The sequence below is a fragment of the Talaromyces atroroseus genome, assembly GCF_001907595.1.
Source record: "Talaromyces atroroseus strain IBT 11181 chromosome Unknown scaffold_0, whole genome shotgun sequence".
In the NCBI taxonomy this organism is placed as follows: domain Eukaryota; kingdom Fungi; phylum Ascomycota; class Eurotiomycetes; order Eurotiales; family Trichocomaceae; genus Talaromyces; species Talaromyces atroroseus.
In genome coordinates this window covers 2026805-2051745 of record NW_017971432.1, presented here as the reverse complement: position 1 = coordinate 2051745, position 24941 = coordinate 2026805, and the positions used below count along the sequence as shown (strand labels likewise).

Here is a 24941-nt window from a genome sequence, read left to right as displayed (position 1 = left end):
AGCTGTGCCTTGGTATCAAGCATTTGCTTCTTTTTCTTCCCTCTTTCCAATCCTTCTTTTACAACTATCCCTCCAACTGCTTTCCTCTCTACATTCATCTATCCATACCATCTCTCGATATCAAGTCTCGAATAACTCTTCAATATCACAAGATATCTCAGTATCGATTGATCACGATTGGAAAGATGGTGAAGTGGGATGATAAACTCGACGTCAAATTCCTCTGCACCGTCATGAAGTGCATCGACGCGCAAATTACGCGTGAGACTTGGGGCACCATTGCTCAAAAGATGGGCCCTGACTTTACTCTCGAGGCCTGCAGGTAGGTCTCTTGAACATCAATACTTGCATCTTCCAGGTCATGTTTCAGTTACACCTTGAGCTTTCTGGCTTGGTTGGCCTATTTTTCACATCTCAGGGGTCTGGGTGAGACTATACTGAGCGGGGATTCTTGCTGCTGTATGCTGTCTTTCTGTTTACGCGTGTTCTGTTGCCACTGACAGTTTTGCTGCTTCATATGCTTCATATGTTCAGATGACAGCAGATACTTAAGCCTGGATGGTTTCTTCATCCTAGCAGAACGAGTTCCCAAAACTCCTTTTCACCGTCTTGGTTTCTCTACTTTCATAGTTTTTCTTTGATGCTGACATTATATTTTCTACGCAGACTCCACTACGCCAAAGTGCAAAAAGAATCTGGAAGCGAGAACACAGCCACTACAGCTCCTTCAGCACTCGATACTCCTGTTAGTACCCCTGTCAAGCGCCAGCGTAAGCGCAAGCAGCCTCAGGGCGAAGGTGCTATTCCCGAGACGTCGCCTAAAAAGTCTAAGAAGACAACTAAACAAGAGGAGCATGGTTTGACGACTGCAGCGGTGAAAAAAGAACCCTCTGCCACCGAGGACTCTGATGGCACTGACTGAGCCAGAAGTACAGTGAGTGACATGATCTGGCCGCTTAAAGCTGGTGATTTACTTTCACAAATTGACTGATAATGTTGCAGCAACTCGCAGCCTTCGCTATCATCACACAGCTGGAGGGGTTGTCAACGTTTTCGTCTATTCAATTGCGAGCAAATGAATGGGGATTCGGGGATACTAGAGACCGGGTGTACGAGACTGATCTCTCGATTGGTTTCTGTTTTGGGGGTAGTGGGATTCTGAATGAAATGGGTTACTGAGATGTATTTCGAAGATCAAAAAAAAAAAAATTAAAAAATGAAAATCTCTCTCCATCGTAGCTATCTACATCTGGAGATGGTTAGCTAGTTCAATAAAGCCCATACAAAACTTCAAAGTACTTGTGCAATGGTTATTAGGTAGTTGCCCTATACGCTACTGAAACTTCTTTTTCTCTCTCGTTTGTCAGCTGTCTGCCCTTACCAAGATACTATAGATCTTTTGTGTGATGTCTTGTACCTAGCTCGCACCCTAGTATTTAGAATCTTGACTATAGTTAAACTGTATCAATACAATGATCCTTGAATCATCTAATTCATATCCAACAAATAAGAAGCACTTTGTCTTATAACTAGGTAGCTTGATTAATCGTCAAAAAAGAGGGAAGAAATAATGGAGTAATAACAAAAAAGGTGCTAGCATAGAAATGCAAGTCTAATACATGGCCTGGTGGGTTTATTTATGATAATAGTAGGGTTATGAAGACTGATCAATATGAATGACATAACAATATTTAACTGATACAGAGGGTTTGATCAACAAAAATTCATTCAGATGCAAGTGCATCGTGTCCAGCATACGGATAGTCATCAAAGGCTGCTGACTGAAAGCGCACTATACAAAGACAACAAAACAATACAGCCTTTTGATCAAATGGGCATTGTTAGACAAGAAGTGGAATGCTGCTGTTAATGAGAAAGTAGTAATTGCATTATCTGTGTGGGGGTGAAATAAAATTAAGATTTGTTGATTAGGATATTATCTTCCTAATTTCCCTCCTACAACTGACATCATCCTAACATATCATCCTGATTCCAGAGATTCTGTGTTAATCAAATCAACTTTCCATCGATCAGCAACAGTTCACATTGCTAGGACTTCTAGTGCCATGACTACCCAACGTCGCAGCAAGACTATGCCAACTGAAGGCCAAACGACCAAGTTTCTCTACGCAATCCTCAAACAACTGGATCTCAAGACAGTATGTCCCCATTCCTGTGCTGCATTAATGGCATAGAATCTTACTAACTCTTATAATGCATTGGCAGATTGACTGGAGTCTCGTCGCAACCGAACTAGAGATCTCCAATGGTCATGCGGCGCGCATGCGATATTCCCGTTTCAAGCAGCAAATGGAGGCTACAACTACCATAGCCCCCAAATCTGTCAAGCCGAAGAAAACCAATAGCAAAACGGACTCCGGAAAAGCGGCAGGAGCAGCAAAACCTTCAAAAGGAATGCATGCTAACGACAAGAATGGCAAGGGTTCGGTGAATTTCAGCAACAGCAGCAAGATCGGCATTAGTACAAGTGGCGGAAACAGGGGCGGAAATTCCAAAAAGCGCTCTGCCCCGGAAGACTTCACAAAACAGGAGACAACAAACTACAGTCTGATGTCGTCAATCGAAAGGGATCAGCATATGAATGATTCCGGTCCGATGTTGTACCCTCCCTCAGCTATCCCATCGTTTTATCCGCCGTTGAACAGAACCGGGTTCAACTCCGATACGGCATTTCCTTACATGCAAATGCAGCAGCCGTTACAGCAGCAAATCCCCGATCCATTCTCTACTTACGTCCTAGGATCTGAAGGCACGATGTTCAATCCCAGCTTCGTACCGGAGAGTTACGATACATTCGACAACGAACCCCCTGTTGACTACAACGCTGATACCTCGGGTTGGAGCCCGATGGAGTACTGTTTTTCCGGTTGCTGTCAGCCTCAGTACCCTCCAACCCCCAAGCTTTTCCAGAGCTATCCGTTGGAGAAATCTGAAAACCCATGCTTGGGCGTATCCCAACCGTTGACTTCGGAGCCACTATGTCAACCTCAACAGCCGCAAAATCTCTGGGTTCCGGTTAAGTCGGAACCTGGGAGCGAAGAAAGCTCCGATGATCTTCTTGTTAAGGTGGAAACCGATGCGTGAGAATTGACGGAAGGGATTTGTATTTTATATTTGTTTTTTTTTTTCTCTTCCATGTCTCATTTGCTTATTCTGTTCTATTCGGTTGAATTATTGTTGGCTCTTCGATTTTTACCGCATTGGGAAATACTTACCGTTTTCGTCTGGCAATTTTTTCTTGGCTGATCTTGTATCCTGGAAATCACTGGTAGTTTATTTGGAGTATAGAATAAATCAAAATCGTTACATTTATTTGAAATAAGCAATTTATTCGCTTTGATCATCTATTCTATCTGTGTATATTGCAATCCAGATTCCTACCTATCTAGGTACAGCAAAACGGACGTGGTGGGGGAAAACTATATAACCTAGCGGTCCGTGCCGTCAACTCCATGAGATCAGCCAACCTTAGAGCAAAAAAGGTTATTTTCACGCAAGTTAGAGTTTAGTAGCATCCCTTATTTCAACTTAAGTACGCCCTTAGGCTCCGAATAATTATCATTTGTGACATACTTGACAATTAAACGTCAGAACGTTTTATTCGTCATCGGAAGGATGGTGTGAGAGATTAGGGCTGAAAATACACCTCTATTGGCGAATCCTACATTCAGCTTTCTTCGGTGTTAATTAAATAGCTTCGGTATCCGGAGCCTAAGTAAGAAGAAAGAAAATTACTGTGGAAGGGTTTTGTAATGCCGAGCTTGGCAGGCAGCCTAGATACGGCCAATAGTATGTTTTCATTGCGAACCATAAGATAGAAGACTAGTAGCCACCTATTCAGTTCCTATACGGGTTTAATAAGGAGTCTAAAAGAAGATTGAGGGCACAGATAGTATCAATGAATTCAGAAAAGAATCACCGAGTCTCCCTGATCCTCGATCGGCTCAGCTTCTTCTTCTTACGTAGACAATAATTCTAAATCAGGTGCGTTGAAATACTATGTAATTGGTAATTACTAATTTTTCACAGCTTTTCAATTTTCTATATAGTATCTAGTCAATCCGATCTATCTAGGATTTTGATGAAAGAAAGAGGAAAAAAGAAAAAGAGGGAGAGGGCAGTGGGAGGATCCTCGTGTAATGTCTAAATGCTTTCTCGGTTTGAGATGTCTAATATAGATTCGTACTTTCTTATATTCTTATAATTCCATCAGTGACACTGTCTACCGCGATAGTGTTCAATACTTCATGCGTGTTTTTTGGATCAACGATTTCAATTTCCCAGTCAGATTGCGTCAAGCGACCGTTCACTATGATTTGCAAACCATCCAACGGATCGTCTTGCGGCGACTTGAGCCTGAAGTTTACCGCAGTCGCTGTTCCAGGGCGAATGAGAACAGGAAGCGTAGAAAAATCGTGTGTTTCTGTGTACCATTGACCCGGTTCATAGGTCTTCTTGTAGTCGAACCAGGATACCCATTTGCCGCGGCTGTCGTCTTTGCTGCTGCGCGGCACGTAAAAGGTGACGGACCCTTCCTCGGTGAAAACAGGTGCCACCAGTAGGTTGCTTCCAAACATGTACTGCGTATCGATAGTATATGTATTAGGATCGTCCGGAAACTCAAGAAACATGGGCCTCATGAGTGGGACACATGCCCGATGACCGTGTAATGCTTCCCGTAAAATGTAAGGCGTTAGGGATATTTTACGCTTAACGCACTCCCGAAGCACATCGCTGCAGTCTTCACCGTAAATCCAGGGTACCCGATACGAACTAGAACCGTGCAAACGCGAATGGGAAGAGAAAAGACCAAATTGAACCCAGCGCTTGTATAACGCCGGTGGTGGTGTTCCTTCAAACCCGCCAATATCTGATGCCCAGAAGATGTAGCCTGATAGCATCAAGCTGAGCCCACCACGTAACGACTCTGCCATAGCTTCAAATGTGCTTTCACAATCTCCCCCCCAGTGGACCGGGTATGCTTGGCCGCCAGGAGCTGTACTGCGGGCAAAGAGCAGACTGTTAGCTTTACCTACTCGATCGATCATGGCTTCGTAAACTGCTTTGTTGTACAGCAAAGAATAGTAGTTATGCATTCGCAGAGGATCAGAGCCGTCAAAAAATTTCACATTCCGAAATGGAATGCGCTCCGCAAAATCGGTTTTGAATGAGTCAACGCCCATATCCATCAAACGCATCAAATGATCCGTGTACCATTTTGAGGCTTTGGGGTTTGTAAAATCGACTATGGCCATACCAGCCTGCCACATGTCGAGTTGCCATACGGAACCGTCAAGACGCTAGCAACTACTATCAGTGATGGTTTTTTGTTTGTTTTGAAGTGTTTTAGGAAATTGGATTATACCTTGATAAAGTATCCCTTTTCCTTGCCCTCCTTGAACAGTGGCGAAGCCTGGCCAACATATGAATTGAGCCATACGCTGATTTTCAGTCCGCGTTCCTTGAGACGTTTCATATAGTCTGTAGCATTTGGGAAATAATCCTCGTCAAATTGCAAGTCACACCATTGGTAAGACTTCATCCAAAACGCATCAAAATGAAAGACGCCTAGAGGAATATCGCGATCTCGAAAACCGTCTAAAAATCCAGTCACAGTCTGTTCGTCGTAACTTGTGGTGAAACCTAATAGAAGTATTAGCTCGATATCCCCCTCCACTACATAGAACTATCCAGAACATACTAGTTGTGAGCCACAGATTGTAGCTCCAAGAAGGAACCAAGCTCGGTTGGCCCGTCAAAGCAGCATATCGCCTGAGGACTTCTTTTGGGGTACCTCCGAAAATGACAAAATATTCCAATTCTTGTCCAGGCACTGAGATATTGACCCTCGTCGTTCGCTCTGATTGAAGCTCAAGGCTCACTTTCCCTGAATGACGCACAAAGACGCCATACCCTTTCGAGCTCAAGTAAAACGGAATGTTCTTGTATGCCAACTCAGATGAAGTGCCACCGTCCTCGTTCCATATATCGACAGTCTGTCCATTCTTCACGAAAGGTCCGAAACGTTCACCCAATCCATATAGCTTTTCATTGACTCCCAAGTCAAGCTCGGCGAGCATGTACCCTTCATGTTCCATATAGAGCCCGTCTGTCCAACGGCTTTTGTCCGTTGTACGATCCCTAACATACCCAATCGAACGGAAGGAATGACCTGTGAGCTTTTGACCAGAGTCGCCGCTCCAAACAAAGTCCAGGTCGTTAGGAGACGTCTTGATTGTGAGCTTGGAATGTCCGCTTTTGAAATGAACTGCATCGTCTATGTGATCGATTTTAGAGTGACCTGTCGCGGACGTGATGTGGTAGTGGGGCCCATTATCGACTTGACCAGCCCTTCAAGCATTCGAAGTTGCCTTAGTAATAATGCTCGTGCTCCATTAGTGTAATTCGGAGTTCATGGCGCACACTTACCAATGAACCAACTTAACTCCAATGATGCCTTCAAGCGGAGAGGTGACTTCAGCGGATATTGTTGCTAGTAGAACATAGTTAGAACTACGTCGAATTGCGAGAAACAAGGGGACATACGTGAATTCAGAGTGTCCCCTCTATGCCGCTGATACTTGTTCAGCAGAAGCCGGACAGTATCATTGTCGACAGCAAATCGCTCCACATTACTCATCCAATCAATTGAGATCCCCTCCTAACGGTCTGCTGTGAGTGTGTATTGATCATACAATAGTCGAGAGACTCACGCGGAGACACCACATTCCGTCGGTAAACTTCATCTTGGTATATCGATTCCGTTTGATACAGTGAATTGCTCAAGAGACAACGATGTAAATCGAGTATGAGAAGACAACGGAGATAGAACAAGGAAGAAGCAAGAAAAAATAAAAGTAAAAACAGAGATTGAGGAAAATAAAGCCGGTTTAATATGTCTATTAAGCAATTCAATATAGCCTAATTACAGCTAAGTAGTTAGTATGCGGAGGAGTTTTTGCGGGGTACAGTGTTAACCTTCAAACCCTAACTGCATAAATAGGCAAAACAAGGATAATAAAAAATAATACCCACTATTATAGCCCTAATTAGCTCAAAAGTTTCGGGATTGCCTTGTAATAATTCCAATTGCCATGTTATATAATACATGTTGATTTATCTTGTAGAAGTCATCTTGAAATAGACCCTAGCATCCATCCTCTCTAAGCAAGCACATATAGCGTTCACTTAATGAGAAGGGAAAAAGACGGGGCACACAGCGACAGAGGGCAAGCATCTTTGCTGTAGTCCCCATTAAAACAATACCCTTCGAAAGCCGTGCCTTGTGTGGGCGTGTTCATCATTCGAAGCACAATTGTATAAGCCATTGAATGGACCCAAGAATTGCGTCTATTTAACTAGAGCTCCGGACGTCAGCAATCAAAGAGTCAGGCGGAAAAATAGAGAAAACACGTTTGGTAAATAAGCTGTATCGAATTCGTTGGCGTCACGGGTTGTCCTGTAGGAAAGTTGGCCCGTCTGTAAGTTTGCGAAAAGTTTCTGGAGATAAAGACATATGGACATATAACAATCATAACACACACGCCAGTTTCTGCCTCCCCTGTGGGTATCTCATAAATGCAGTAAGAGAGAGGGAAGAAATTAAAAAATCCCCGAAGTACATGCTACAAGAAAGTAAAATAATGCCCTTATACTCAATGTCAGTCAAATAAACGCGTCCTGAAAACAACTTCTGGGATCCAGGGCGTCGCTGAACTATTCAACACTCTTAGTGCCCCTGCTGTCTTTCAAACACACGCAAAGTTCGGCTTTCGACTTGCCTTAGGTAGCGGGTGTTCATCTGGCAGGTCAAGTCTTCTTGCTGACTTTGTTCTGTTTTTTTTGTTTGCTGCCTTTCTTCTTTTGCTTCTTCTGGCGCTTAATAGCTACCTTGTCATCGCTGCTATTAGAAGAACTAATGCCCTTGATTTTTATTTCAGAATTCGTTGGGACAGGAGGTGGGGGAGGAACAGGCGCATGCTCTGGGTCATATTCAGATTCCGACGGGCTATCTGGGGGCGGAGGTGGAGGAGTGAGCATTCGGAGATATGGAATGAACCTAGCTTCATTCTCGAAGATTGAACGCAAATGAGCGCGCTGATCCGTATACTCATCATAACATGCCGAGATGATGGTATCCAAAAAACAAACTTTTGTTTGATTCTGCGAAGTAGCGAGCAATGTCATTCTGGATTTCAAATCGTCGTAGGCTTTGGAAAAGCAGCGGAATACTAGGCCAATCTCTTTCGTGCCCACGGAAATGTCATTCTCTGGCCGATTAGGGTCCTCTATTGATAACCGGGCCTTCTTCTCGTGGTTGTAGACAACCTGTATTGCATCAGCAAAGAATTACAACAATAAACAGGCGTCAACTTACCTTGTTGAAATACCCAGGTGGTTCCATCCTAATTCCAACTGATGAGAAGTCAAACTTGTTTCCATAAAAGTCAAAGAAATCCATAAGAACGCTGCCGAGAGAAGGGCCATGACCGTCCAAGCGATGAGGCATGTGTTGTAGCAAGCTAACAACCAGACAAATGATGGAAAATCCACCTAACCCGCCCGTAGGAACCTCATTTAAGCTTCGTAAGAGCAAAAATTGTTTCACAATAGCAACAATAGCGGGCATTGCCGGGTATGCTTCCCTCCACTTTTTAAAAGTCTGGATGGCACGAATGCCGCTGTCGTTATCAAAGGCCATGTCAACCCTGAGGCCGGTTAAACGATCAACCCATTTGAGAATGGGAACCCTGGCACCGGAGATAATTTCCATTGACCCCGAGACTATTACACCCGCCCTCTCGACAACTCTGGCGACTTCATATATCGAGATTCTGCCACCTTGGCTCCTTCTGTATGGGATAAAACTTTCTCTTCCATATCGTCTGAAATTAGGCGAAAGCAAGACTAGGTCCATATCAGCCACAGGAAGATATAGCCCTGATGCGAACGATCCAAATGATTGGACCTCCATGCCACGAAATTTTGGCTGGGAATCAAAAACATATTGAATTCTTTGAATGAGATCTTTCCGAATCATGTCCTCATAAGGTCGAGGTTTAACCCAGTCATAGAATGCAAGAATCTCGTTATGAAGTCTACGTATTGGTTAGAAACTTCTATCGGATGCCTTCAATGTTCTTTTCCGAGCGAAATCGGAGAACACTTACCTAGTACCAAGATGCATTGTAGGCTCCATCAACTCGAGCCATGGGGTCTGGTTGTCAGACGGCCGTGCCTTCCATACGCTAATAATATCTCCTTGCGGAGTAAAGCCAACCTTCCCAAACTTTCCTGTGAAAACTTTAACTTGATCATCTCGTGTGCGTTTCTTTCCTGCACCAACATCTTCAACCCGCTGCTTATTATTCTTTGGGCCAGAAGGGGCATTTACTGGAGGGAGGTTCTCGTCTACGAGATCGTCATCCTCGGTACCAAAAGATATAAAGTCTTCGTTGGTGGTCACGGCGTCACCACCGGTCAAAGGTCCTGAGGCTGCAGCAATACGTGCCTTGCGAATAAGTTTGACAAAATCGGGACGTTTAGTCTGCGTCTCGTCTGGAGGAGGCAGCGCAGTATATGGATCTGGATTGGACCACTTGGGAGGCACAACAGCAGCGGTGGGTGCCGGTTGAACAGCACGCTTCTTCCGGGGTGGATTTGAGTCACTGTCATCATCTTCAGAAGATGACTCTTCCATGTCCGCCTCATCGCTGTCGGTGAGCTCATCGGGATGAGCAAATTTTAATTGTAGTTTATCATGACCATCTTGATGGCTGCCGAGGAGTTCTGGCGTAGTTTCACGTTGGCGCGACAACAATGGACGTTCGGAGGTAGGCTTTGGAGTGAAGCGAAAAGTAAATTGATGCTGTGGAGGCCTATTACGATCTCCGTCTCTTCTTCTTTGTTTGTCTCTAATCGGGCCATCGTCTCGAACTCGGTCGCGGTCACGCCCGTCATTTCCCCGAAACTCATATGCAAAAGGGGCCATCTCGAATGTCGTTGATTCTTGCGAGGCCTTCTTTATTTGGGCATTGACAGATGTCGGGAGATGGATCAAGAGCAGATGCTCCAAAATGTCGACCTCAGCGAACACGCGACGAAACCAATTTATTTTATTTTATTTTTTTTGGGTCGATTTGCGCCGATGGATTCTATTTCTCGGAACTAAACTTACTGCGGTATAGCGCAGCACGGGATAGATCACGTGCTAAATATTACGTGAGACTAATGGGCCAATCATGTGTCGGGCCTTTCTCATTCCGTCTGTTGAACCGATTTACTTGGGGATTTAGATTTCAGAATTCTCCATATCATCTTGATGTTTTCTATAATATTCAAGCCTATCAGATGGAGAATACGCAGTAAATATAGGGATATCAAGTGATGACTAGGATATTCAATCATTCTAGTATAAAGGACACCAATTCACAGTTCAGTCATTATGACTTCGTACGATGAATATGCTAGCAATTTCTATGTAGACTCAATATTGTTGATATCACGTCAGGAAAAATATGAGCATTATTTTATTCACATCTTCAAGACAGTCGCTGCAAGATTATGGAAATATGCAGGCCAGCAGTATTCTAACGCTAACTACTTTCGGTAGTCTGAGCCTAATTTCTAAGGATCACTAACTAGCTCGCCGCAGCTCTGAGAAGCAGCTCTCCGCACATCAACCAACTCTACATCCTTCTCGCATGATCGCAGCACGAGGAGATCATGATGTGGCTTAAAACGGCGATTGTACTGCTCGCCTCTTGCGCGTTGCCCTCGTCGGCCATCTTCGTTGATGAGGTCGACCATCTGGATTTCCACCACGCTCTCCTCGGCACCCCATCCCCACAATCGACGTTCTTCCATCGCCCGTCGTCTGCGTCTAATGCATCGCTGCTATATACCCTGTCAGAGAGGTCAATAATTGGGGCAATAAATCCGAGAGATGGAGCAGTTGTGTGGAGACAGGATTTGACACAGTTGACTCCGGCCCAGGGAGTCGAGGGATTCCTCCGTGCTAGCGACGGAGAACCCACGGTTGTCAGTGCGATTGGCGAGAAAGTCATAGCTTGGGGTGCATCAGATGGAAAATTGCATTGGGAAAGCAAGTTACAAGGAGCAGTCACAAAGGATTTGGAGCTGCTAGAGCTTGAAGATGGGCGCACAACCAATCACGCCCGGGACGTGCTTGTTTTATCTGAGCATAAAGGAGGAGTTGTCAGACGACTTGATGCGGCCGCCGGAACGACTAAATGGGAATTCAAGGACGACAGGTAACATGTTATTATATGCGTGCATATTTCAAAGCTAATGGTAAAATGATAGCGGTGATCTACCCTTTCAGGTTTCTTCGTCGTCGACCGAGGTGATCTACGTCTCTCTGCAGTCTGCTCTTCTCAAAGGATACAAGATAAGAGTAACTACGCTGGATTCACAGACAGGGCGGCAGAAGAACCAGCAGACTCTGACATCCGAAAATGATGTCTTTGGACCCGAATCTATTATTTTTGTCGGTTCGAACACTGCTTCGCCTTTCATTGCATGGGCGGATAAATCGAGCAAGACATTAAAAATTAACATTCTCGGCTCGAAGAACGTCAATAACATCAACATCGAGAACACCAGCGACGAGGAAATTCGCAAGATCCAGATTCATGGACCGACGGGTCTCAATTGTCTGCCCCATTTCTTGGTACATTACGAAACAGATTCCGCGTCATGGGCCGAGGTCTATCACATCGACCTCCAGTCTTCCTCTATCTCGCAGGCGTATCGATTACCGCGAATTTCCGAGAAATCTGTCTTTACAGTCAGTCATAAAGATGCGAATGTCTTCTTTACTCGAATCGCCGAAACCGAAGTATCTGTTGTCTCGTCCGCTTCACATGGAATTCTTGGTAGATGGCCATTTGCGAAAAGCGCACACGGAAGTCCAACAAGTGCTGTCGCAGAAGTCATTAGCAAAGGCGACTCGGCAGCTGTGAGGTTTGCCTTTGTGCTGGATTCGGGTGACTGGCAATTGAACCGGAATGGAGGACTCGACTGGGTTAGATACGAATCGCTCGCGGGTGCCGTTGCTGCTGCATGGGCAGAGCCTAACTTTAGTGAAGACCTCGTCCATGAGCTTGAGTTAGAAGGCCATGAAGACCTTTTGGCGGCCTACCTTCACCGTGTGAAGCGTCATCTTAAAGACCTTGGACACATACACGAATGGCTGCAAGAACTACCAAAACGCATTTTTTCCAGCTTCTTGGCGGCTGAAGTCACCAATTTAGATAGCTTCGGACTGAAGAAGCTGGTTATAGTTGCCACAGAGCACGGGCGAGTTGTGGCCATTGACGCCGGAAATCGCGGTGCTGTGTCCTGGAACGTGAAAGTTGCTGACACCTTAAATTGGAACGTGAAAGCCATTCAAACTGGACAGGGTGTTGCCACTATTTTCACCGAGGATGGAATTGCGGTTTCTCTCAATGTGACATCTGGAGGTGTCATTTCTCAACAAAGTTCCGGTCAGAATGTACGATCTGTTGCACTTATCTCAAACGAGAAAGACACAAATGTCGTCGCGATCCCCATCAAGCCAGATGGAACGCCTTTTTCACCTCTTAAAGAGACAGGATATATAGTGACCTTGAGTGAGGATGGCAGGGTCCTAGGATGGGATGTAACAGATAACAAAGTCCCCGTTTGGCAATTCATACCACCTCCGGGAGAGCGAGTCATCGGGGCAACATCACGTCCATCACACGATCCCGTTGCATCCATTGGCAAGGTGCTTGGAAACCGCTCAGTCCTTTACAAATATCTGAACCCAAACCTCGCTCTTGTTACCTCGGTGGGGCTGAATGAAGCGACCTTCTACTTGCTTGACTCCATATCGGGCAAAATCCTCCATACCAGCACGCACACTGGCGTAGACGTCACTCAACCCATCACATCAGTCATTTCAGAAAATTGGTTCGCTTACTCTCTCTGGGCCGACTTGACTGATCAATCCGAGTCCAAGGGCTATCAACTCATCGTGTCCGAACTCTATGAATCGTCAATTCCCAACGATCGTGGTCCATTAGGGGTAGTAGGAAACTATTCTAGCATTGATACCTATCCAAAGCCCCATGTTATCTCCCAAGCTTTCCTTATTTCTGAACCCATATCCCACCTTGCGGTGACCCAGACCCGACAGGGTATCACTATTCGACAACTCATCTGCACACTTCCATCATCAAGCGCCATTATTGGCATCCCCCGCCATGTCTTGGACCCCCGTCGTCCAGTTGGCCGAGACCCCACTGCAGCAGAGATGGAGGAAGGCCTGTTCAAGTACATCCCCAACCTTGAGTTCGACGGTAGATGGTACTTGACACATTCCCGCGACGTGGAAGGTATCCGAAAGGTTATCGTTTCACCGACCCTGCTAGAGAGCACAGGCTTGATTTTCGGCTTTGGAGGCGATATCTTTGGCACCCGAGTCACGCCCAGTCAGGCATTTGATATACTCGGAAGCAGTTTTGCGAAGTTGCAGTTGTTGGGTACTGTGGTTGCACTTGCTGTTGGTGTTTGGTTTTTGGCTCCGATGGTAAGCATACCCTGTTTAATCCTTTGTTTATTCACTGCACATGATCCTGATCAATGATAAATAACTAACCACGTGCTTTTTTTTATAGGCTCGGAGAAAGCAAATAAACCTGATATGGAAGAGATAGACTATGAATTCTTTTGGTATAGAGGACCTTATATTTGTCTTTTTATATCATTGTCAATGTGTAGATTAATTCAATACCCTTCTTCCGTGCTATATAGTGCACATGCTACTAGGATTTGAAAAGTAAATATTGATCATCCGCTATGAAAATACGTAGCATTAAGGAAGGTTACAGGCACCTTTGGTTCATATTGCAGTATATATTAGGGCAAGATCGGCCTCGTACAGTCTCTTGCATGTATACTGGCTATAGTCATACGTTCTAATAGTGAATAATGATCACTTGATGGTCATATTATCTAAGAAACTCTCAATCTTTAATACTACCCGTAGATGCTTAAAACAAAACAACTTTCCTGTATAGCCAGACAATGGAGGGAAAACGTTTTCCGGCGGCCCACGAGAAAAAAAAATAAATAAAAACCAAACCCTGCAAGGCCACAGATATGAAAAACGACCGATGGTTACTCCGCTCTATGCGACAACGGCATCCTTGATGTGACTGTAGATAGCACCAAGCTCCTCGTTAACGACCTCCTGGGCCTTAATAATCAATTCGTCAACTTCATCGCTGAGGGCCTTCGTCTTGTAGCCACCCTTGGCAACGATGTCAGTGTAATTAGCAGAGCCGCCACCGTTCCAAGCCAGAATCTGGAACGAGAATGTTAGCATGTTGAAAATATAATGGATATGAATGTAGGTCAGCTTACGTTGGTGGTGTCGGATGGAACATCAGTCAAGGCACCCTGGGTGCCGATAGAAATCAAGTTCTCCTTGAGCTTCTTGGGGGTAATCTCAGCAACAGCGAATTCAGAATCTGTGTCTGGCTGGAGAGAAAGCAAGTAGGCCAGAAGGCCAGCAACGTGAGGAGAGGCCATCGAGGTACCAGAGATGGTGTTGACGGCGTACTTGCTGCCGATCCAAGTGGACAGAATGTTAAGACCAGGGGCAAAGATGTCGTTGCATGCGCCGTAGTTGGAGAAATAGGCACGTTCGTCAGCCAGTGTAGAGGCACCGACAGTGACGGCCTTCTCGGCGGCAGCAGGGGAGTAGTTGCATGAGTCGGCATTATCGTTACCAGCAGCAACGGCGAAGTGGATACCAGCATCTACAGCGGCGTTGACAGCCCTGTCAAGGGTGACAGACTTACCACCACCAAGACTCATGTTGGCGGCGCTGCCCTTGAAGCCCTTGGCCTTGCCGGCCTTGGCAGACTTGACCTTCTTGATGTGTTGTGTGGCAGCCCACTCGACACCCTGGACGACGTCGGACATGGTACCAGAACCGTTCGACTTCAAGACCTTGACGGCGTACACGTTCGCCTTCTTGGCAACACCGTACTTCTTGCCGGCAATAGTTCCCGAGCAATGAGTGCCGTGGCCATTGCCATCGACATCCTCATCGTTCAGGGGGATAGTCTTGCCCCAGGAGGCACGGCCCTCAAAGTCAACGTGATCAGTGTTGGTACCGGTATCAATGACATAGACATCAACACCTTCACCGCCGTCGGCAGCGTACAGGTACTTGTTGAAGCTTCCAAAGCTCAAGCTCTCTCGGTGAGAGATACGAGCCAGACCCCATGGAGCGTTCTTCTCAATAGTCGGGTCTTCCATGGTATGGACGATAGAATCTTTCTCGATGTAATCAACCTACCAAGTAATGAACGCATTAGCCTAGGGGATTTCACCCAGCTCGGGAAGTCCCGGTAGCACGCATAGAGCGGTCAGAGAGCACTAGAGAGAACTTACATCAGGATGTCGGCGGATAGCTTCAATAACATTCTCCTCGAAGTGTCCAGAGTAGCCTAGAAAGCTCCCGGCAATATCAAAGGTGTGCTTGAGGCCTGTGAAAAGATCGCCCTCGAAGGGGAACTGGGATCGCTTCCGGAGCTCGTTGTGTTGATGATGGATGTCCTGCACCCAGGTGTGGTGAGCTGCTGCGGCAGCAGAGTTCACATGGTCCTTGAAAACGATGATATACGAGTCCTGAACCTCGACGGCGTTGGAGGAGGAGAGGATGGGAGCTGCGTCGTTATGGATGGTGCTAGGCATCACCGGTGACGCAACCGTCAGCAGCGGGAGCAGCGAAAGGCCGAGGATGCCTTTCATGATGGGCGAGAGAGTGTATAGGGAAGAAGGGACAGAAAGACAGCAAGGGTAAGCGTGGTATAACGAGGAAGAATGTGATGGACGATGGATGGAGGGAGGGAGGATGCAGGAGGGAAGAGCAGGGAAGGGCAGACGATAGAGATAAGTAGAGTATGGGGAGAGGTGCGGAAGAGGAAGAGCGATGATTCACCTTGGAAGCAGGCAGGGCGGCGCTAAGCCCGACGGGGACAGCTGTGGAGCAGGAGGCGGGCTGTGAGTCCGTGACTCGCAAATAGCAGTGGGTTTGCTCCGCATGACCGCAATCGCGCTATCTCGGGACGGTATGAGAGCGCGCGGTCTCGTGACTTGCTGCCCTGCGGTGGCCAGCGTGTGCTGCCTGGGAACAGTAGCCATCAGCGCTTTTCGCTTTTCGTTTTTTGATACGGGGTATATCTGCGCGGCATTCCAGGGCCTCCTCCCACGCAGACAGGATGCTCGCGTGCCGGCCACCTGCTGACCGACTGAGGACGATCACCCATGGACGAAGGCGGCCTCGCACCGCCAGCCACTCACAAGCTTCCCCTGGCTCGCTATCTTATCGTCTTATCTGCGCCAATCAGCGGCCCGAGCAGCTGCGAGATCACGTGACCGCGACCCGCACCGCCTCAGGCTGCGTCGGAGCCAGCAACAGCTCGCGGCCGATGATTGAGGGCCCAAAACACAAGAGTCAGAATATTATGCTGCTGCAAGACACACCATTGCTCTAGCGCCAATGCTCAGAAACAGGGCTTCTTGCTGCTTGACCTGCTCCTACCCAATGTAGAAGAGTGTCAAGCCAGGACCACAATCGTCTCCGGGCGCGGACCCACCTTCCTCTTGACCTCTCTCGGTCTGGCTCTCTCCCACCCTGTAAATCCTATCGGTTTCGCGATGACAACCTCAAGATACTGTTCTTTATGATCTGAGCAGCAATTGGAGGAGGAGCGCAGGCAGTTTTGGGTGGCACAATGGACGGGTCACCGGGCCCGGCTGAGCCGCCGTCCGCTTCGCTCTCTACGTCGCTCGACAATGTAGTTGCTGAACTGACACCCATCCTCCACTCCATACAAGAAATATCCGACCATCAGCCGTTTAGCATAGACCATGTCCTAAGGTCAACCGAAAATATCCTGACCCTCCGCCACACGTTAATTGACACCGCCAGGCCCCGCGAAGCGAAAGACGTGTTTCGGAACCTGGGAGGCTTTCAAACACTGCTGGGTCTTGTCCGACGGTTAGCAGAACTATACAATCCCAAGGCGCTCTCAAAGGATGAACGAAAGATTCTCTTGTCGCTTCTTAAAGACTTGTTGGCTGTTCTCTCCGAGTGTTTGCGGGATCATTCTGGCAATAGGCGGTATTTTGCAAAGAGGATTGGGTGTGAGGAGCGTTGGTCTATCGAGGAGTCACTGAAGCTGTTCGTGGAAAAGCCGAAGGAGGAAGAAATCCCTGACAGCGATGTTGAACAGATATACGGGGCACTTCTAGCTGCTGCCCTCTGTCAAGAAACCGTCACAGAAATTTTCACTGTCTTGAGAACAAAGTATGCATCGGATCAACTCGCACCAGCCCCTTCAAGCATCCGCCTTGGCGTTGATAGGCTGCTCAACTCGACAGAAACCGTTGAGTTGCATGAGTTCATTGGCCCATTTTTACGGACATGGTTTCTCCAGTCAGCACGTTCGATTCAATATCCTATCCAGAGACTAGCCATTCCAGCATGTTTCTGCAAGCTGGCCACAAACTCACGGAGAAATATAATTGCTCTTCACGCGACGGGTATTCTGTCGTCAGTGCTACGGTCCATTTTTGATGGTAGGTTCTCTGCACAGGAGAAAGCATTGTATCAAGAATTAGGCGACCTTCTCTGCACTGAGGGCATAACGAGTCTCGATGATGTTATATACCTCTATAGGCAATCATGTGTCTCTATCGAGGCTTCTAAGTTTCTCCTCCGTGCCATGCAATCTTCCAAAGAACCACCTTGTATCCAGTTTGATATGGTTCCCCATGGCTATTCTTCAATTGAGCTCTCGACCCTAGGCCGGCCATTTCCACCTCTATCTTCTTCTGGGTATACGATATCAATATGGGCCCATTTCGATCAGTTTGACCCAAACTCACACACCACAATATTCGGTGCATTCGATGCTAAACAGACTTGCTTCGTACTCGCGTATCTAGAAAAGGATACACGCCATTTTATACTGCAAACGTCCATTAATGGATCACGACCCAGTGTTCGCTTCAAATCCATTGCTTTTAAGCAGGGCCAGTGGTACCACATATGTGTGATTCATCGACGGGCTCGCGCGGCGACTCCTTCTCGGGCCTCGCTTTTCGTAGATGGGGAGTTTATCGAGCAATTGAGAATCGATTATCCAACGGTGCCCGTAGCGCGACCCCCCAATAAGCACCCACGAGTCCAGGCGTTTCTTGGGACACCCCAGGATTTGGCCATTAGGATTGGTAAAGGGGTTTGCGCAACAAAATGGTCTGTCGCTAATGCAATTCTCTCCGAGGAAACGTTTAGCGATGACTTGATTTCGGTTTTTTATCATCTCGGACCAAGATATCATGGTAACTATCAAGATTGCTTAGGTTCTTTTCAGACTTACAAAGCCTCTGCAGCGCTAAACCTGCGAAACGAAAGCCTTCATCCCGGAAAGGAAGAAAACTCAGACATTGTAACTGCGATTCGCCAAAGGGCTAGCATTCTCGTCCACGAATCATCTTTCCTAATGAATATATCACCCACCACGGTACTAGATGACGATGACAGTAATTATGTCAACGAGTCACAACTTATAAAATTCTTGTCGAGACAGGCAGCGAAGAACCTCCATGGGATGATTAACACGGGTGGAAACGCCATTGCCATAAACGGGGCTATTCCAGCAATAAATGATGCTTTAACCCATTCACACGGCATGGCTATACTAGCTGGCGAGCCCGTCGTCTCCGTGCCGCAGTCCCTTGATGATGCAAGTTGGCGAATTGGAGGTTGCGTAGCCGTGCATTTAAATATGCTGCATGCTGCTACATGCCCAGAAAATACAATCCTTGCAGTCCAAATACTTTTTGAAGCCATACAAAGCAACTGGAGAAACAGTGAGGCAATGGAAAGAGACAACGGTTATGGTATTCTTGCGTTGCTACTTCGAGAGAAGCTGGGATTTCCTCAGACTGCCCAGCCTGGCGGATCAAAAACGTCAACAGTGTGCTCGGACAATAGAGAGCGTTCCTCGCTAGCAATTGAACTATTAAGGCATATTCTATCTTTTATCGGCTACAATTTTGATGAGCCAACCAAATCCATCATCACAAATCCTTTGGCATACCGTGTTCTCCTTGTGGACCTTGATATATGGCGCTATGGAGAACCCTCGTTGCTTCAAATGTATTACTCTCAATTTAGCACGTTTTCTACGGAAAGCCAGCACCGTCGGTTCAATGCCAGAAGATTATCCCGCATGCGTGAGTAATCCTTCCTAACCCTTTGCAAAACCCAAAAATTTACAATATTTCCTAGGTGTGAACAAAAGATTTCTAGATGCTTTGAAAGGCGAAGAATTCACTGAGGAGACATTGAGTCTATTCATTCCCGCATTTCGCTCTTTGTTCGAAAGTTGCGTATCGGCAGAGTTGTTGCGGTCGTTGTCTCTTTTCATCACATTCGCCCTTCACGACGAGAAAATTCCAAAGCTTCAAACGAAGAAAAGTATGCGCTTTAATTCCCGTGCTCGTCAAGTATCGTCCGCTTCGGATCCAAACTTGAAGAAAGGCATGCCAAAAAGACAAATTGGCTTGGAACTTCTTCGCATGTACACGGACTTTCTCTGTGCACCCGACGATTTTACCAATATCAAAAGATTTGCAAGGGCCGTAACAAATAAGGTAATGACCCAAAAAGTTCTGTTAATCGCAAAATTACACTAACATATCATCGAAGTGGCTTCTTTATCTGATGTGTGAAGATGCACCGGAAGCAGTAGTAATGGCAACTAAAATTCTCGCAAGGTTGATTATTGTCCACGGCGGAAGCTATAGCAAGAAGCTTGCGCAGAAGACTGGTGGCTATATTATTATGAAAAATCGGCTCAAACGATGGTGGAATGTTTTTGCCCTGTGGCCCATTTGCCTTGCGATCCTTTTTGGGCTTGACACTGCGGAAGTCGACATTGATACTTTGACCGACCTTTCATCGCTCTTGGATATGCTTATTCATAAGCGACGCCTCGATGTTGTTTTCTCCGAAGTACTTCCAGTTATAGCAGACATGCTAAGGACTGGCTTGGAGGATTCGATATTCAATAATGCGTCGGCAAAAGACCGGGCCGTGTTATCGAATGCCATCACTTTTCTTTCTGATGTTCATTCAAAATCTCCAGGCTTCAGGGACTTCGCCGCAACTTCAACGTATACTCAAAAACTGCTATTTGTTTTGTTTCCTATGACAGGCTCACGGACAGTCAATGCCGAGGTTGAGCTACACTATCGAGAAGATGGCCCCAGCTCTGAACCCAATTATGCAAAGATACAGCATTCCGTTACACCTGCGCCTGTTCTTCGTACTTCAAGAGTCGCGCCATCGGACTTGGCATTGGAGACTCATGGGTCCTTACGAAGATCCTCCTCCTTTGTTCTCATATCCTCAGACAGACCCCAATATGCACCTTCATCGGCACAGCTATACCGAACCTCTACACCACGCATTGATAGAGACGCCTCTTATGAAAACAACGATTTAGTCCTGGAAGTACGAGCTATCATATTTAAAGTCTTTGCTTCGCAGATCATATACCGGAAAGATTTTACTGGTCTTGGCCTTTTTTTGAAAACGCCTCCAAGTAATCTAGAGCCCCAGGCCTACTTTGTATCCTGGCTTCTCCGAGGCACCCTCACAGAATTGCGGTCAACCTTCTCAGCAAATGAAAACTTACTTCAAGAGCCCCGAGTTTTGACAAGCCTTGCACGATTTCTGACCCATGTGGGAGAATCTTTGTTTGAAGGTTGGTTCCTAAATGGCAGTGACCAAACCCTTGATCTAGCGGGGTTTGTCCTCGAATATCTTTCCCGCCCTGAGATAGCATCATTGAAAATCATTCGCCTTTGCAACCAAGCCATCACTACCGTTCGCTCGGTGCTTTTTAAAGTTATTTTGTTCGAATTATCAAAACAAGACGATAGTGATTCGCTGGCTTTTCTAAACCGCCTCAGGTATTGGCAGACAATTATCTTGGCTGCAGGAGAGTCAGAGGCCGAATACTTGAAACTATTTTTTTACCAACTTTACATAAAGTCGGTCTCTGAAAAACACGAAATTCGCTTAGCTGCTGCCACGCTCTGGCGAATAATTCTGGTTCAAAGGCCATCCGAGATGGCATCTATACTAAGTCATGCCCCGCTATCACTCCAGCATCGGTTGACGAACGGATTTGAAGAATTGGTCGGAATGGATGACGCAGCTTTCTTGAGTTGGATTGATGACCAGCGTGAGGATTTAGATTCGTTCTTCTTCCGAAGTTTGTCTAAATTCTGGGATAATTTCGTACAAGAAGAAAATGACAGGACTCAAGAATCGAGTCGCTCTCGACTAGCTAAGCGGAAAGACAGACTGAAGCAATGGGGACAAGAGGAGCATGCAGCGGAGGAGATACTTCGCAAACATAGTACAACCTTTGACCACTGGACTTCGAACATATTTGCCTCGGAGTTTTTGAAGCATCAGAGACTTTTGCAAGATCAACATGACAATTACTCATTTATGTGGTCTTCCTTTTCTCGGCTTTCTGAAGACTTGTATCGTTTCGGAGGTGTGTTGGAGAAGGAAGGGAAAAAACGGTGGCGACTTGACCAAACTGAAGGGCGCAGCCGAATGAGGCTTCGTGTTATCCCTGATGATTCGGATGAGAGACAAGACTATCAACCGAAGCGGAAAGCCTCAGAGCCACCAGTCATGAGACTTAATACTCAATTGCAACCAGCATCCTCTTCAGAGGCACTCCATAATACCCCCACCGCGGCAGGTTTCGCAGAAGAATCCGCGGATACAGGAGCGGTGGCAGCCGACGGCGAAGACAAGTCTGCCCTTGAGGACAGCTTTGAGATGATCGATGATCCCAGAATAGATATTGATGAATATGAAGACAAAAATAGGAAAGTGATGCGGAGTCTCCAACGGGGGGATCAAGTCCAAAGTGTCTGCAATATGTCTCGCATTATCGGGTTGGAGGCGTGCGAAGGTCTTTTGATTATTGGTAAAAATGCTGTCTATATTCTAGACAACTATTTTCAACGCGCCGATGGGGAGATTGTCAATGTCTGGCAGGCTCCTCCTGAGGAAAGGGATCCGTTTGTACGCATGATTGCGGGACGCGAATCCAGTGAACAAAAATTCCGCGAACACGAAGTGAGGAACTGGAAATGGCCAGATCTTATCAGCGTTTCGAAACGGCGGTTCCTTTTCCGCGACGTTGCCCTTGAAATGTTTTTCACAGACGGTCGTAGCTATCTTCTGACATTAATTTCATCCCGAGCTCGAGATGAGCTGCATAATCAACTTTGCGCGCATGCTCCACAATTCGGTGGAAATATGAATGTTACACGCCCCGAAGATATCTGGAGATTCGAGATGCTGAGGGTACAAGATGATGCGCCCCAATCTCTAGGGTCGAAATTCGCGAGCGTCTTTGGGCAGCCGTCTTTGAATCCAGCAACTCGCAAGTGGATCAAAGGGGAGATGTCAAATTTCCACTATCTGATGCTCATCAATACCCTGGCTGGTCGAACGTTTAATGATCTCACTCAGTATCCCGTCTTTCCGTGGGTCCTTGCAGATTATACGAGCGAGGAGTTGGATCTAGACGATCACAAGAGCTTTCGTGATTTGTCGAAACCAATGGGTTGTCAGAATCCTGAAAGAGAAGCGGAATTTCGTGAGCGATACAAATCTTTTGCAGAAATGGGTGATGAAAATGCCCCTGCATTTCATTATGGAACTCACTACTCTTCTGCCATGATAGTCAGCTCGTATCTCATTCGGCTACAGCCTTTTGTCAAATCATATCTACTCCTGCAGGGTGGCACCTTTGACCACGCAGATCGTCTGTTTTACTCTGTGGGCAAAGCATGGGAATCCGCTTCTCGAGGCAATTTATCGGATGTCCGCGAGCTCATTCCGGAATTCTTCTATCTCCCGGAATTTCTTGTGAATTCAAACAATTATGATTTTGGACTACGACAAAACATGACCAAAGCTATCGACTCCGTGGAATTACCGCCATGGGCTAAAGGTGATCCAAAAATATTTATCGCAAAACATCGTGAAGCCCTGGAGAGCCCATACGTAACCGAACATCTTCATGAATGGATTGACCTTGTTTTTGGATTCAAGCAGAAAGGCGAGGCGGCGATTGAGGCGGCAAACGTCTTTCACCATCTTTCATACCAAGGCGCGAGAGACCTGGACAACATCGAGGACCCCGTCGAGCGGTTGGCTACTATCGGCATTATTCATAACTTTGGACAGACACCACATCAGGTTTTCCAACGAGCTCATGCTCGTCGTGATGACCCAAGTCGCAAAGAGGGCTGCCTCGATACTTTGGCTGAGTCATTGACTAGGGTTCCTCTCTCTTTACTAGGTAAGGAGACTTAAAACCCAAGATGAGAGATTCGGACATACTCTTAACTAGTGATTGGTTTGACAGATATTCACGAGCGAGTCTCATCTATGTCCATGAAAAATGAACGTCTATTGTGCACACCTGCTTTCCGGCTAAATGTACCTCCAAGTTACGACAAATACCTGGAGTGGGGCTTTTCAGATGGCAGTGTCAGGTTCTATGCAGCCGACAGTAGAAAGGTATGTATCTTAATTGAAGTTAAGTAACGGTTCTGAAGCTTACAAATCATGCGAAAGATCCTTGGCCACTTCGAACACCTCCATGTTGGACAACTGTCGTGCGTTCTTTTCGCAGATTCGCAGACTCTGATCACAGCCGGCAGCGACTGCACTATTTCCATATGGTCGTTCGGTTCCAATGGCAAGATGATGGAGCTACAGCCTCTAGCATGCCTTTACGGTCATCGAACTACGATATCTGTTTTGGCACCGTCCCGGTCATTCAGTACACTGCTATCAGCATCTTCGGACGGACAGATTATGCTGTGGGATCTCAATCGACGTTGTTTCGTGCGAGAACTTCGCGCTGAGGGACCAGTGGAGGTATGCAATTGATATGCTACTATTGTCCTTGATGTCTGAGCTAACAATTGCTAGTGTGCTCGAATCAACGATAGGACTGGAACCATCATGATATGCCGAGGGGGTCGCATCTCCCTGTATTCACTGAACGGTTCTCTTCTTATTGATCAAGTGATATGCGAGACAGATGATGACCACATTATATCGTGTGCATTCTACGAAGGAGAGAGCAACGAATGGCTCGAGAGGGAGCTTCTCTTTACAGGCCACCAGAGAGGTGTCGTCAATGTGGGTTTATTTGCTACACATGGTATAAATTTACATCTGCATCTAACAGATGGATCTAGGTTTGGAGCAAAGTTATCCGAAATGGACGGTTTGACCTGGATCTAATCCGTCAACTTCATCATGTTGATCATAATAAAGACACCGGCGTCAACGTCTCTGCGGGGATCAGCTGCATCCTTCCGCTCCCACACAGTGTATACACCGGCGATGACACCGGGCGCGTTGTAAGGATTTATCTCCCGTGAAATGAATGCATGGGCTCTTTCACTAACAGATACGAAAGTACGAATGGGATTGCATCCAACGTCGATCATGAATGATATAACCCGATTAGCACATCCATGACGAGTCTCTTTGTGCTTTTACTTTCTGTTCAGTATACGTATATATAAAAAGCACTGCTTCCAATCCTTTCCGGCGTTCTTTGCTGCATCCACCCATGGAGCACTGGTGCGGCGGCACAGCTGGTTTTTATCGCCACCTCCGACTACAGACATACACATCACGATGCCAGGTGGGAGCGTGGGTATACTTGATATAATAACCGCCTATAGATGCTCATCCCAAATTGACGAGGGGCAGGCTCCCCGGTGAA

At 46.6% G+C, this 24941-nt stretch overlaps 7 protein-coding genes across 7 annotated transcripts; 4 read left to right on the top strand and 3 right to left on the bottom strand.

Annotated features, from left to right (window-relative positions):
• Nucleotides 1–185: 185 nt before the first annotated feature.
• On the top strand, nucleotides 186–922 carry UA08_00724 (hypothetical protein; the record flags this gene model as incomplete). Its single annotated transcript, XM_020260562.1, has 2 exons — nucleotides 186–322; nucleotides 667–922. The coding sequence occupies 2 exons, from the start codon at nucleotides 186–188 to the stop codon at nucleotides 920–922; spliced, it is 393 nt and encodes a 130-aa protein (XP_020124287.1).
• Nucleotides 923–2066: 1144 nt separating this feature from the next.
• UA08_00723 (hypothetical protein) lies at nucleotides 2067–3105 on the top strand (the record flags this gene model as incomplete). Its single annotated transcript, XM_020260561.1, has 2 exons — nucleotides 2067–2159; nucleotides 2227–3105. The coding sequence occupies 2 exons, from the start codon at nucleotides 2067–2069 to the stop codon at nucleotides 3103–3105; spliced, it is 972 nt and encodes a 323-aa protein (XP_020124294.1).
• Nucleotides 3106–4211: 1106 nt separating this feature from the next.
• On the bottom strand, nucleotides 4212–6767 carry UA08_00722 (Alpha-xylosidase; the record flags this gene model as incomplete). Its single annotated transcript, XM_020260560.1, has 7 exons — nucleotides 4212–5321; nucleotides 5387–5664; nucleotides 5723–6141; nucleotides 6172–6372; nucleotides 6451–6514; nucleotides 6568–6595; nucleotides 6735–6767. 7 exons carry the CDS (start codon nucleotides 6765–6767, stop codon nucleotides 4212–4214), a joined length of 2133 nt encoding a protein of 710 aa, XP_020124293.1.
• Nucleotides 6768–7830: 1063 nt separating this feature from the next.
• UA08_00721 (hypothetical protein) lies at nucleotides 7831–10012 on the bottom strand (the record flags this gene model as incomplete). Its single annotated transcript, XM_020260559.1, has 3 exons — nucleotides 7831–8349; nucleotides 8399–9119; nucleotides 9192–10012. The coding sequence occupies 3 exons, from the start codon at nucleotides 10010–10012 to the stop codon at nucleotides 7831–7833; spliced, it is 2061 nt and encodes a 686-aa protein (XP_020124292.1).
• A 737-nt stretch (nucleotides 10013–10749) lies between these two features.
• Nucleotides 10750–13724, top strand: UA08_00720 (hypothetical protein; the record flags this gene model as incomplete). The annotated part of the gene is made up of 3 exons (XM_020260558.1): nucleotides 10750–11294; nucleotides 11347–13597; nucleotides 13686–13724. 3 exons carry the CDS (start codon nucleotides 10750–10752, stop codon nucleotides 13722–13724), a joined length of 2835 nt encoding a protein of 944 aa, XP_020124291.1.
• Nucleotides 13725–14197: 473 nt separating this feature from the next.
• UA08_00719 (Alkaline protease 2) lies at nucleotides 14198–15831 on the bottom strand (the record flags this gene model as incomplete). The annotated part of the gene is made up of 3 exons (XM_020260556.1): nucleotides 14198–14374; nucleotides 14434–15372; nucleotides 15472–15831. The coding sequence occupies 3 exons, from the start codon at nucleotides 15829–15831 to the stop codon at nucleotides 14198–14200; spliced, it is 1476 nt and encodes a 491-aa protein (XP_020123818.1).
• Nucleotides 15832–16817: 986 nt separating this feature from the next.
• On the top strand, nucleotides 16818–24662 carry UA08_00718 (hypothetical protein; the record flags this gene model as incomplete). The annotated part of the gene is made up of 8 exons (XM_020260555.1): nucleotides 16818–19326; nucleotides 19382–19746; nucleotides 19802–23495; nucleotides 23562–23716; nucleotides 23774–24079; nucleotides 24134–24346; nucleotides 24406–24570; nucleotides 24621–24662. 8 exons carry the CDS (start codon nucleotides 16818–16820, stop codon nucleotides 24660–24662), a joined length of 7449 nt encoding a protein of 2482 aa, XP_020123819.1.
• Between the last annotated feature and the right edge of the window lie 279 nt (nucleotides 24663–24941).